Genomic DNA, 14,981 nt, shown 5'->3' with positions numbered 1-14,981 from the left:
TGGTGGGTTCCCACCGGCCCTATACACAGGCCGAGAACCCAGAGACTGAACCCAGGCGGACTCGAACCCATGCTGTCACGCAGTCGGAGCCCAAACCAAAGAGCCTTAGACAGCACGGCCACGGAGGAGGACGTAATGGAATTATTTAGCTATAATATAAAGGAATATTATAGTTACAAATAGAACAGATTATGAAGTTAACAAATATGTGCTCAAACCATATAGTTTATACAAATTATGAACCAGTTAACAGAGACAGACAATTTTAACAGAAACAGAGAAAATGGTTTTTTCTTGTTTTAAAAGGGTTGCGGCCACACCTCTTCTGTGCACGATTATACATATAATCTTAGGTACACCAGTTTGTACATTTACAGTGTACGCCCAGAAAGCTGTTCCGGAATATATGCTGCCACACCCTTGGGGTTCATATATAATAAATGTGACATCAATTTGCATATTCCATTTCGTTTACACATTGTAATTTCTGAACCTCGAGTTTAAGAATAGAACGAGTTATTTAGGTTTGTCCATCTTGGAGACGACCACTTTCAACACTGCTTCATTCTCCATGATAGATGTCAATTACTAATGGTTCCTTTTTTCGATTCTAAGTTTCAACACACATTTTCGTGGTTCGGCTGTCACACACAGAAAACACGGACTGTCCAATCTCAAAAGCGGATTTTTTTTCCACCCATGTGTCATTTGTCCGAAGGGAGTAGTTCTCTTTTTCATGTGGCCTGTAAAGGTTTTATTTTGGTACGTCCTCACTTAATCATCCGAACTTCAGGCAAATTACAGTAGCACTATTACCAAGACCGAGATAGGCATCTGTAAAATCGAGACGAGCCCGAGACTCCAGGTCTCGTTCGAGATTTGGTATGATATTTGAAAAAAATATCTAAACCAATTTACTTTACTATGCGACTTCTTCAGACATACCGAGTGGATATCTTCCTGATTTTTTTGTAGATAAATGTTTTTGTGTATGTGTGTGTGTGTGTGTGTGTGTGTGTGTGTGTGTGTGTGTGTGTGTGTATGAGCTCGGGCGTGCAACTACTTGAATACACAATCATTTATGAACATATCACAATATTTTTGGCAGTACTTACATGGACGCCCGATGAAAATTTTCCAAGAGGTATCAAAATCGACATCAGGTTTACATGTCAAATAGATAGAAGTGGTTAAGGGAAATAAGAAAAAAAAGAGATGAAAGAAGTAGCTGAAGAGAATTAAAGAATCACACAGAGAGCTAAAAGGAAAGACAAGGGAAACAAGTGAGAGACAGATATACAAGCAAGAGAGAGAGAGAGAGAGAGAGAGAGAGAGAGAGAGAGATTAAAGAAACGGTAGTGATTGCTGCTACAACTGTTTCAAGCATTTCCATTGGCTGGTAGCTTTTTGGGGTAGTAAATAATCTGTGGTGGTTAGGTTAGGCTTGTTGGGTTTGGTTCTCTTAGAAGAAGAAGAAGACGAAAATGGATGTAGCAGCAATACCGAACTAAATAAACCGGGCTCTGTACGAGAATGTCTCAGTATTCCTATAAAAAAGACCGTCAAAGGCAGGAAAAGATGCTGAAATCATGGCTAACTAATAAAGAAAGTAAACGTAATCCCCCTTTCGAAGATCCTGCTCACGCCATTGGCCATTTAGCCAAGGCATGGCTGTATTATTGTGCTTGTCACATCATCAATTTTGTCAGTCCATCAAGCATCCTCATTGTCGCGATTAGACAAAGAGCTAGAAAAGAAGAACTCTCTCATGTATGTATGTACTGTACAACGTACTATGTACTATAGTTTCTTCTTGCACAGTCACTGAATGTCAATCGCCTAAGCGAATTTATTGATTGATTTGCGTTATTTCACTTCGCTTTTTGTGCCACTCTTTCGCTAATTTGGGAAGATGGGGATGAGTGATGATGTGATGAAATTGATGAATGGATACTCACAAACATCCATGCCCAGTCTAGGATTCGAACCCGGGACCCCTGGCGTCGTAGCGCGATGTGCTAACCACTTCGCCATGGGGGCAGGCTAAGCGAATTTATGTTCTTGATTTTATCGTAATTTGGATTATCGTGCTTACGCATTAATCGCACAGCCAGTCAGCCGAAACATAGTCGTGTTAATTGGCAGTCTTCTTTTATCGCTTTCCTTGTCTTGTTTTGTCCACTGGGCCAGTATTTAATTTCTTGCTCTCCTTCGTCCAGTTTAATTCCACTTGGCCGTAAATTAGCGCGCAACGCTTCTGCGCAAGTCTTTGTTGACAAAACTTGTGGAAGGGGGAGGGGGGAGAGAGAGAGAGAAAGACCAGTGGAGTAAGCAGATGCTTCCAAGAGTTCGGATCGCGCGGACGGTGCCAAGGTAGCGGAACGAAGGGTGTGTTGTGTGCGCGAAACCGGGAGAAAAACAGACCATATATATTTTCCCTTTTTTGGTGATATTGGAAAAACCGTTTCGCGTTGGTGCGTGCATGGGGGTTTTGTGATCGTTTTTCCTCTTGCAGTCCTCCCATACCCGGCGAGCGTTCTGCGTACAGATTGAAGGTTCTGCCAGTGCATTTGCGAGTGACGTTCGGGGCAAGCGTGTGTGGATGTGTTGTGGTTCAAACGTGATGTAGAAAAGGAAATCCCAGGGACCATGAGGCTGGCCCTTTTACATCTGGCGGCCTTGCTCTGTCTTGGCTGCGGTGCCAGCAAGTATTCTGTTCATGAACTCCTGACTCGGACTTTCCCACACCGCGTGTCGGAGGATATCGACTTGGATCCCTGCAAAGCAGGTGAGTTGTTGGTCTTTTGTTTGCCCCCAGTTGTAACGTTGGTTTTGTCATTGGGACGAACACGGAAACTGAGATTCTTGACGTGATAATTGTTATTGCAATTACCCTACTAGTAAGTTACAGATTGTTCATACTTGAAAGCGAATACAACAAACAAGATCCAACTATCGTATGCAACGCGTACGAACACGGAAAGCGTTTGTAATAACAACAACAAACAAAGAAAGTGTTAAATAACCTTTGAAGTCTTGATAACTAACTCAGGCGTTCTTAAGACGTGGAAATTATTAATTTCGAAGATATTTGTTCCCAAAAAATTAGGTTGCAGAAGTTTCCGTGCTGTGTTGAATTATCCACATACTCCTTAACATGGGTTTATCCAATCTGAGTGGTGTATAAGTTGGTATTTAGGGTGGTGTAAGTATAAATTTAGAGCCAAAATGACCATGGATTGAGCTTTTGTGAAAATTTTAAGGGAGGTGCTGAGGAAATTTGGTGTGTATGGATAAAACAATGCCCCCTAACGCCCACCAACATTTCCTCAACACCCTCCTAAAATTTTTCACGAAGGCCCAATGTATGGTCATTTCGGCTCTAAATTTACTCCTACACTCATTAAAATTACACTCCCACCAGTTGAAATTCTGGATAAGAGAAAACTTCTTGACTTTGACTATACGTTCCGGTACAAATAGAAGGGGGAGGGGTCAGAGGGGGGGGGTATGTTTACTTCTCTACCAGCTGACAATTCCAGCCCCATTGCCACCGATAGCTCAAGTGAAATTAGTAAAGTATGTTTTCTGTGGTGTTGATGGATATATTAGTGTGACTACCCTCCCCAGAAAACATTTAACTCATACTCGTTCCTGCGATTAATCTAAAGAGAAAGAAAACGTAATATAATTCATCGTGTTGTAAGAAGTAATCTTGCATTTCTTTCTGGTGAATGCACATGATCTACGAAGTCCCAAGGCTAGTTACGGCAACGCACGCTTATTATGTTATGTTATATGCTACTTTTCTGCATATAAAAGTCACACGTACATGGAATCTTCTATGATGAGGCTTGGTAAGGTTAGGCCTGCTCCCAAAATGCGATATTACTTGTCTGGAACCGCGTTGATCTCATTGAATTTGTAGGTGCAACCGATTGACTACGTTTGTTTATTTCACGTCACTTTCCTTCCACTTTTGCCTAATCGCGACGATAGTGATGAAGGGACACTCACAAACGCATATGGACGACACTCCACAGAGGATTATGCTGACTGCGGATTGTCGCCAGAGCCTCGTTAGCCTGCAAGAATTCAGTCCATGGTGTACTCTATGGAAGAGAGATTGACACTCGAGTTCTAACATTTTACATACGACAAAAGTCCGGCTGTCGGTCGAGCACGTTGAGTGTTCTGCCAGTGGCGTCTTTCGAAAGGAGGAGATTACAGACACTTTTCTTTTTTTAGTAGACTGAAATTTGAGAAATTCGAGTCTTGGGCTGGCCACGGGTGTTCTTTGTGAGTATCCTTCATAATATTTAGCAATTTTATCACTAATCCTAATAGTCTTGATTAACCAAAAGTGGAAGAGATGAGGCACAAAATTACCAAATACTTCCATGGATTGTATTTGGGAACAGAAAAAGTTAGTAAATCACAAACACATTTGAAATTGAAATCAGTGAAAATTAAAGAAAATTTTTGTGTTAAGAAGGTGAATGTTATATTGTTAATACGTACGTAATAGTGGGTTTTTGATTGAAGAGGACGGGGACTGAAAACCATTTCCAATAATTACGGAGTCTGTAACTCGGATGTTGATTTTTGCAAATGGTCCAATGTCGATATTACGAACACCGTCTCGTTCTCATCTCGTGGGCCGAACTCTGGATTCGGATTCGATTCCCCATCCCCAGTACACCCGCTGATGTCCACATAATTTGGTTTAATTCGTATGTGTTCGTCGATATTCCACCGCCCATGCAGGGCTCGTTGACTTAATCATGCTATATGTGAACAAAATCTCCCCTCATTTCGGTGTACAGTCAACGAAATGGACAACAACGTGTAAGTTATACAGCGCAATATTCATTCGCCTATTTTCATGCTGTGTAAACTTGATTACAGATTTTCCACCTTTGTGGTAAAGAGTGAGGTGACCAATTGCATTACAAAATGTGAGAAAATACGACTCAACCTAATAACAACTGTCGATTGATTGATTTTCTTTATTTTAATTCGCTTTTTGTGCCACTTTTGGCTAATTTGCGAAGATGGGGATGAGTGATGATATGAAATTTATGAATGGACACTCACATCCATACCCAGGCCGGGATTCGAACCCGGGACCCCTGGCGTCGTAGCGCGATATGGTAACCACTCCGCCAGGGGGGCCGGCAATAACACCTGTCGAATTGCAGCGTATACTAGTATGTTTTATAAATGAATTTTAAATTTTTTACTCTCATCTGATGTACTTTCGTCCTTCTATCATGTAATCCATACAAGTAAGGCAGTTGGTTCTAATTAAAATTTATGTTATTTGAATTTAACTTCTCGAAGCCACACTGCTTTGGTTGTTTTCACATTGCAACAGCGTGAATTAAGTGTAAGTTAAAAGGTTCACCTGGACACTGGCACTTTATAACGAATCCAAGGTCAGATTTACGTCGGGTCGTCTATTACAAGTTAACAAGCAGAAAGTCAAGGAAGGGCATTACATTATATTTTATTATTTGTAGGTTAAATTACGCGGGTGCTGCTCATTCTCTCCTATAATCCAATATGAACATTGTCCGGGTTCGAATCCCGGCATGGGCATGGACGTTTGTGAGTGTTCATTCATTAATTTCATCATGTCATCACTCATCCTCATCTTCGCAAATTAGCCAAAAGTGGCACAAAAAGCGATGTAAAATAAAGCAAATCAATCAACCATATGAACATTTTCATTTTCCATCTTTTAATTTTCCCTAAAGCATGCAGTATTTAGAAAAAAAGTTTTTTTATATCCTATTTTGATACTGAAATTATTTCCACACATTAGCGTCATCAACTATTAAAAATATCTTTGCTGGAAGAGAAGTCAATAGTACAGAGGTGGATCCGTCATACATTTCTTGTGGTCGGGAACAGTCGTTATGGCATAGGCTGGAGAAACTTTTATACATTTGCAAAGAACACACACAATCATTATTTTCCCAGATTTATAGTCTCTTTCTTCAGTTTTCAGCAACAACAGTATTCTTTTGTGAAACGAATTCAGTCACTTATGTAGTGACGTATGAAAGTGTATTTTTGTCTTGTCCCTCCTATCTAAACCTTCGAACTGGAGGTATGTCTCGTATTCCCATAATTACACACATGCCCTCAGGCATTGCGCATGCATGGAAGGCGTTTAGCTTTATGATTATTATAATTGCCGAGTGCAGTAATCTTCCAAGTCATTTTTATTCATGGCTTTGTTCAACAGGGATTTCGCGTATAGTATTAAGGGGCCAGAGTTAATACAAGAACACAAGTCCATAAAAAAGCAAACAAAATGTTAAAAAATATAAAAATATATACTATGTACAATTGATTTGTTATATAATTACTTGTACGTATTTCTCAGAAACACTAGCTATGTGTACAAGTGACTGATTTTGTTTTGTCAATGTTTTAAGTCCACTTTATGCCCAGAGATCCAAACCACTGTGCAATGTACCTTCACTGGATATCGAACCTGGAAGTCCGTGATTACAACAGCCTTACCACTACGCCATCGAGGTTCTAAATATTAAAAAATGCTTTCTAGCAAGTTCATGTCAGTCACTGCAGATTAACTTGAGTGGACTTCTTTTAGAAAATGGTTTGCTCTATCAGGTACCAAATTTCGCACCCATTGTGTACAGATATCCTATTCATTTTTGTAAGCACCCGCTCTGAAATCAAGTACAGCAATTGATTTAAGTTCTCAAGACCAAATGTACTTTATTAACTCACTCGGCATTGTATGATAGTTGGGCAAGATGTCCGACTAAGAAATTATTAGGTAAACCCTGAAAGAATTCGTCTTTTGTACTTGAAGAGTGTTTCCTCTCCAGTGGTTTGTAAACAAAGGAACATGAATCACGAATAATTCCTGAGTCTTAATTTCCACTAGTGTCTCCCTCTTGCGATATAGCTGTGAAGTAGAAACCAGATACACTCCCATTAAATCAACGCAACATCTCTTCTAACTGCTTCTTTTTATTGTCCACTTGCGCTGACCTAAATCTCCATTGCAAACACTTTCAATTTATGTAAATGTATCGAAGAGTCATCTACCGTCGAGCCTGAAATCAAAGTGGAATCTGGTTTCCATTTCCTGTGCACGAAGGAAAGTAAAACAACTCAAGCTTGCGATATTTATTTCTGCACCTTCTGTGTGAGCGAATAGCTGGCGTTTTTGTCCTGTTCCAATAGGCAGGGCGTGCCGTGTGTGAGGTTGAGTTTGCAGACGATAAGAATCAGCTGGTGGGTAGACGAAATGTGGGTGAAATGGGGTCCACCCCCCTCGGGCAAAAACCAGACTCTCACAAACGCACGAAATGCCGCACGCACGCATTCAGACGTCTTCGTTTCCGGACACTAACCTCGCATTTTCATCTCCGCTGCCTTTGTCTGCTATTTTTAACACAAAAGCGAGCTTAAGACGAGGGGGAGGGAGTTGATTTTAAAATTAACTGCTTCTTCCACGGGAGAAGGAATAGAAGGGGAGAGGATGTTTGTGGCGCAGGGCTCTGCAAGTGCCAGAATGTTGTGACTGCTAAAGTATGTTTGTGCGTGAAAGAGGGGAATATTGTTTCTTTTTCGTACAAGGCAACGACGTGTGCGTAATGGAAAAGGTCGAAATAACGCCCAATTCTAGGGACGACTGCTCAGGGCGCCGTCCAACTTGATAGCGCCAAAGCTTTATTTCTGATTACATAAACGTAGCAAGTGTTCGTTTATTTAAGCCCACGTTATACACAAAGGTTAATCGGGACTTGCCTACAGTTTTAAGTGCGATCCGAACCACTTTGCGCCTCCACAGGGTGCGTGGCTATTTGTTTTAATAAGAATTGGATTTATTGTTTACAATTAATTGAAGTTACTGCTGCATAACATAATAAGAATAAGCAGTTTATGCTAAGAGATAACTATTATTTTGATATCATTATGTAGATACAGTAGCGGCGATTAGGGGGCCGGTTCCCCTCCCCCCACACATTTTGCTACGTTTGCAACCTTATCTGCCAAGGGAAAGTAAACTGTCTTTGCTCCCCTTGGTTCTGGCACCTTGCCCCCCCCCTCATTTTTCGAACCCATTCAAATACCAGTGCAGGTATTAAATAAACAACAATAAACATACCTACAACATACTTTAACAGTAACACTTAAAGTATTTTTAAAATATGTATTATTTTTCGTCATTAAAACCGCATGGTCCTGTTTTTTATTGGAGGAAGGTGGGAAGTAGGAGGAACAGAATGGAAAGGGGGCCAAAAATCCACCTCGCAGGGTAAAATGAATATACGTAAATAACGGTTTCTTTGAAAAATACATGAAATTTTCTGTTTGTTGTAAGTGTTCGCATTTCGTAGGGAATTTACAACTAACTGGAAAAAACACTAAAATGTTCGCAAGATGACAGCTGTTTGAATTTTCCTTCCGATCGCCATCTGTGATCGCAAGATCAAATAGCAAAGGCGGAAGAGCAGGCAGCCGACTGCTTAATTATTCTTAACGAGAGTCGTTTTTCTTTTTTTGAAAAGTTTAAAAAAACAGCTTGAGAGTTGATTGCGTTACAGCTTTTTGTTTCTTCACTTCAGGATTTCGCAATCTGCAACGGTACTAACGACAAATTAAGCTTCGGTTTCGGTGTGATAAAAAAGTATTCTAAATTTGTATTCAAGGGATACGTAGGTTTTGTGCAAGGTTTTAACTGGTTGGCTAACAGTGATGTAGATGATACTATGAAGAATATGAACAGGAAACATGAGACAACAGACTGGAAAGCTTGAGGAAATTTGATGGTAATCTGAAGCTAGGTTTAATGACCAATCATTAACAAGATGTACAGCTACTTCACTTTCCTTATTTCTACCGTCAGGTCAACAGCGACTAGTAATGGTATCGAGACGAGATTAGAATTGGCGGTGTCTCGGTTACATCTCGAGTTTGTCTATCTCTCGTGTAGATGTCGCCTCGAGTCACAAAATATGTATTAGTAGTATATACAATCAATTATACGACACCCCACTGCACAAACTTTCACCATGTACAGAGATACCTAAGACGGCAACTTTGTTTGATAATATTTTTTGTTTGACGCTTCGTTTCGACGCTAAGAGCCCTCGAAAACTATATTTTGTCCCGAATATGTATCCAATCATGCAGCACAGGTTCACAATTAACACTAATGGATTGACTTTGTGCTTGCTATTAACAGAAATGATTTATATATAAAATTATACAGGATGTAGAAAAATACTAAGTTGCTGACCAAGGCAGTTTATTAAGATATAAAAACACTTAACATGTAACGTTTCAACCCTGTATCAGCGTCTTCCTCAGACGAAGAACTAAACTAAAAATGAAGAAATACACACAGAGAAAGATATAGTATACACATATATAGTCACCCTGCTATGTGTATACATCTTTCTGTGTATGTATTTCTTCATTTTTAGTTTAGTTCATTGTCTGAGGAAGACGCTGATACAGGTTTGAAACGTTACATGTTAAGTGTTTTTATATCTTAATAAACTGCCTTGGTCAGCAACTTAGTGTTTTTTAATATGGAAACAAGGCTTAATTATATTACGAAAGGATGTAGAATTAAACAGAATGAAAATAGCGATGGACAGTTTGTCTACTATCTTTGCTGCTGGCTGTACTACCAACATAAAAACAACATTCACACAATAATAAGTTAGTTCGTTTTAAACAGGTTTTCAAAACTTACATTTCAGGAACAAATGAGCTCTAGTCTTTCTTCCTTCGTTTTGCACTCATTTTAAAAGGTGAGGTAATTAGTACTACAATTTGTTCACGGTTTCTTTTATTCTTTTCGATAAGAAGATAATGGGAACCAAATAGCTTTTTGTTTAGCTACTAAACAATTAGATTCTTGCGTCGGTCAAATTATGCGGGGATACAGTCACGGGGTTGTAGTGATACCATTAGCTTTCAATGTGATTGTTATAACTCAGAAGTGTCCGTGACTGTACCGGGTACGGTACATTCGGATCAAGTAATATACGCGGTACAAAGTGCCCCTGTAACCCCGTTTCTACGCCTCTATGTTCCACCATCTATTTCAACAGTTCATCTTCATCGTTGCGATTAACCAAAGAGTTATAAAAGATACATACAATAACGTAGCCAGGATTCTAACCTTGAACCTTTAACTGTGGGTCCAATCCTGGTTACATGTGGAAAAATAGACGCCACTATCTTCGTGACTAAGCGCATTATTTGTGCAATGAAAAAGAGAGTATCTCCAGACATTTTAGTATGGGATATCTTTTTCATTTGGCACAATGACTGTTCATGTTATCCCCCCTTCCTCCACGCCCCTGTCTGGCGAGGGACGCATCCTCCTTCCCCCTTTGGCTGCATAAACGGGTATCCCCAGTAGAGGAAGCATTAGACTACATTTGTCACTCAAATAGAGCAGGACTCGAGTGATAAGCACTTATCGAAAGTTCACAGCACTTGCACAAATATCACTAAAGGTCAGACACGATTTAAAAGCCGATGCTCTGGAAGTCTGAATGAAAAGCGGATATAAAGTGACACATTTGCACGATAAGCTTTTGAGTTATTGCAAATGTATAGATACGTTTCAATTAAGATATTGTTGTGCGGTCTGGTCTCTGTCTGACGTCACTGCATGGCGTTACATCTGTTCACTTCAGAAGACGGCGACGGAAAACTTTGAGTGGATGAGTAGGAGGTAGATATTTAAAAGGTTGGCAGGTATAAATGTGGACGTTATATGGTTTAACATTCTCACTCCACCTTTCTCTTCATCTCTTTGTTGTATACCACCAATAATAGGGTCCACAGAACAATTCACTCCCACAGAATGAGAGTGGTATTTCAGTTCTACCTACCAATTTTTTAACATATTTATCAAAGTAGTATTTTAACTTGTGATGTGTATGTAGGAAATTCGCCTAATATAAAGATTTTAGGAATAATTCGATTTTCAGGTGTCGGGTGATGCTAGAAATTCCACACGAAGAGTTCGGATCTTATTGTGAACCCAATTGGTCTTCAAGGGGTTCCGGTTCGACTCCAATGGAGGTTATTGTAGTGTTTCGGATCCCACTTCTCAACGTCAGGCCCAGTATCGATTAGCTTATCTGGCGATAAAGTGACTATAAGGAAGCTTTCAGGCCAAAGCGACACCTGCCACTTGGAAACGAGCTTTCATAAGTAACTACAAAATTTTGTATCAAAGTTACACGAAGGCTGCACGTGTCACTCAGATTGGTCTGCGTTCTCAGTAATGTGCGTCGTGTTGCCTCGGTCTGTTGGTAGCGCATGTGCAGTGAATTCTTTTTTCAGACTGAATGATGATGTGTCGCTTCGGTGTAAACCCTCCCTCCTCCCCGTATCTTGGTCGTTCTGGTCTGTAAACTCCCTAAAACCGAAGTGGCAAACAACACCCAAACTTGCCACTTGGGAACGAACCTTCAGAAATAAATGCAACATTTCGTATCGAAGTGACACGACAAGCTGTACGTGCCCACTTGTCGCTGGAACTGGGCTAGTTTTTAAAGGGAGATTTAAGACTGAAGCGACAAGTGGCACGCAACACATGCCGATGTTTCATGCCGTAGGGGCTTGGCAGGCCGCGCAAACCTGCGTTCGTTTGGTGAAATCCTCACCTGTCGCGTGTCGTTTAAGTTTGAAATCTCTATAAATATCATGCATCCGTTCGCTTCGGTCTGTTGGTGGCACATGCGCAGTGAATGCTTTTCTACAGAGTGGTTGGGGTATTTGTCGTTTGTCACTTCAGTGTGAAACCCCCGTGTTGCTTGGGGCTAAAAGCTTCTTAACAAACTTTGTATGTATCTAACGTAGGATTGTAGTACAATGTTTGAAGAAACAGACCATCCTTCCAAACTGACAATTCGTTGAAATGAACTCTTGTCTTCCTAGCGTCATTACAGTTTATTTCATTCACCTTATTCCACTGGTAGCTCTTCGACTACCGCCGTTACAAATTAAAGTCAGGTACGTATAATACAAAAGTTCACAGAACTCTTGCATCCAGCTTCATCAAAATTACAGAGAACAAATGGGTGTCGAGGCTACACTACCAGTCAAATTATAGTACTCTGCAGCAAAGGCAAAGCCATGAAACCGTTTTCAGGATGAGAGAACATTAAAAAGGGCGGGAGGAAAGGTCTCTGTGAAATTTTACATTTTATCGCATTTATGATTATTGCTATGATTATGCTTATTCCAAACGATCTGGTACCTTCGCGGAATTGGCCCATTGTAAATTACAAGCAGGCGTTGCCCGAGGTGGGTGAAGATTATTGTATTGCATACTACACTTGTGATGGTGGAACGTGGGATTGCGCCAAGCTCAAAATTGGCTGGTCGGTAACAATAATTCCATTGTCTCTAAATTTAGTGCAGCTATGATACCTGACAGGTTGGTAATTTTGACGTATTTTCATCAACCGCTAGGGAACAATATTGTTTCAGTTTCATACTATGATTGTTTGATAATAGGTTAGTCACATACCGTAAAAGCTTGTTTATTGCTAGACGTTTTTTTTATCTAATGTTGTTACAGCTTAGACAAATAATGTTAAATATTGGCAACAACCCGTAAGAGCCAGGGCCTATCTACTGACTGCCGGCCTCGCTCCCACACGCCTCAGCAGAAGTGGGATACAATCCAGCCAGTTACGGGGAGACGTGTGGTTAGCACGACGAACCGCCAGTCGTTGTATGTTTCCATGCCCGGGTTACGCTACTCATGCGTAGCTCCGAAATTTCTTCACGGTGGTGGGTGCTGTATATGCATTTTTGTGTATTATATGTTTGAGTATTGGTGTGTGTAGAGAATGAACTTTGTAACCCCCAGATCAATAAACTTCCTACGCCACTGTTGGTTGTGATATCAAGAAGACAATGAAATATACCAGCATATGTATATTTAAGAGCTGAGAATTGTTAGACAATGTGAACATAGAACACGGCATAATAACAGTTTGCTGGTGCTTCGTGTGATACGCGTAGTGTATTCCAGGTTACCGATAATTGAATGACTTCTGTCTGATCAAATAAATTGTATTGGTTTGAGGATTACTACTGTAGGTGTCCATGGAATGACTATGGTGCTTTGATTGTTAACCTCTTCGCGAAAATTGAGCGCATGGTAAACTTAAAGGATTTCTCTCTCTCTCACGCGCGCACACACACTCACACACACACGCGCACTTTGAACTACTCTATTCAGATAAATACTAACATTTTGTGTTGATGTGGCTGTACGTAATTATAGCGTGAGTAATTCTTGAGAGTGATAATGTTTTTGTTTGATTGATTGATTTGTTTTATTTTACTTTGCTTTTGTGCCACTTTTGGATAATTGCCAAGATGAGGATGAGTGATGATATGATGAAACTGATGAATGAACACTCGCAAACATCCATGCGCAGGCCGGGATTCGAACCCAGGAGTGGTAATGTTATCGGACCACACGATTGTTGATTGCTTCTTACATACCTTGAATTTTATCATGTGGGTTGTGCCAAACAGTAGGCTAGTGCGAAACTCAAGTTCAGAGCCAATAAATGACAGGTCAAAATATCTATTAAGATCATGATTGAGACACTTGATATGAACAGTATCAGAAAAGGACTCTGGAGTCTTGAGAATGAAAAAGATCACTTCCCTCCCAGAAGTGAAGTCGAAAAGGGAAATTTCTCGTATGATCTTCGCACTTTTGTAGTGTCAAAAATTCAACGCACACTTATCATGATTTTATGTTTGCTGTAGAATCAAACAAAATAGTCAAGTTGGTTCCTTGGATACAGACCACGGGAACATCCCATTCCTGTGACCATTTTCGCATCTAACCTTCATCCAGCAACATTCGTGGTCCATGAATTCGGTAGCTTTTTATAACAGTTTTCTGCTTTGTGGATTTTAAAAATCAATGCACGTGAACGATTCCACTACCAGAATCAGTACAGGAAGGCAAGCTGGACATTCATCATCTGGGTTGCTTTTTAACTTCCTTCCCAATGTCAGTATATTCAGCCCCTTTTGAGCGAAGTTGAAGTGAACTTCGCTGACCATCTATGGCTGTAGATCTTAGCCCGCGGCCTAGGCTTTCAACACAGCTAATGAATGCTTCAATTGGCGCTACCCCTAGCAACATCCCACCCTCCCTTTGGCATCGGGTTGACCCTCCACAGTTTATTTTGCGGCGGAAGTTTGTCCTGCAGCTCCGAGGGTGATTCATCGTATCATATCGACATTTTGCCTCCGAGAGAGAGAGAGAGAGAGGGCGCATGCAAATAGCTGGGGTCTGTCTTCCATCGCATTTATCCCTCAGGGTACTCATGATACCCTTGCCAGAGCAAACAAAGATCTGTCATCATATGTGTATGGCCCGTTTCCTAAAGGACATCAAGTTATGACATGGTTACGTCCCCCTCTTTTCCCTCGCGGAATGCAAAATAGCACAGCATCCTTTTATGTTACTGCGTTACCATGATCAGGATGATTTAAATTCATGTCTGATGGTTACGTAAGTTCTTGGTTATATATATTGCAACAATGAAATGGACAAGCCAATACATAATAGTTGAGTTTTTTTGAGTTGAGATTTAGTTTTGGTTTTAAGTTCACTTCCAGCACAGGAAGGCTAATCGGGACTGGACCTACAGTTTAAAGGACAATCCGAACCACTTGTGCCTTCACCTGGTATCGGACCCGGGACTCCTTGGTTAGAAGGCGACGTCGTTACACCATCGGGGAGGCCCCAATATATAATAATTATTTGTGCCATGATATAGAAGGTTTAGACATTGATTGATGACTTATCTTGTTTGATTCTCACTTCCTTTTTCGTGACATTTTGGTATGGGATCTACAATTTTCTTCCTTACGCCTTACTTACACAATGTATTATTTAATTTAATTGTTAATGTCGCATA

General features: G+C 40.5%; 1 protein-coding gene across 2 annotated transcripts in view; it reads left to right on the top strand.

The window, feature by feature from the left end:
- The first annotated feature begins 2,326 nt into the window (after positions 1-2,326).
- Positions 2,327-14,981, top strand: part of tok (tolloid-like protein 1 tolkin) — a 173,163-nt gene continuing 160,508 nt past the window's right edge. For both annotated transcript variants that reach the window (XM_083131125.1, XM_083131124.1), the window contains exon 1: positions 2,327-2,788. In XM_083131125.1, the coding sequence (XP_082987251.1) occupies positions 2,650-2,788 (139 nt within the window). In that variant the 5' untranslated portion in view covers positions 2,327-2,649. The remainder of the gene's footprint in view (positions 2,789-14,981) is intronic.

Source organism: Lepisma saccharinum, chromosome 11, assembly GCF_977018435.1.
Source record: "Lepisma saccharinum chromosome 11, izLepSacc3.1, whole genome shotgun sequence".
Lineage (NCBI taxonomy): Eukaryota > Metazoa > Arthropoda > Insecta > Zygentoma > Lepismatidae > Lepisma > Lepisma saccharinum.
The sequence above is the reverse complement of the archived record's forward strand: the minus strand, read 5'-3'. Positions and strand labels throughout refer to the sequence as shown.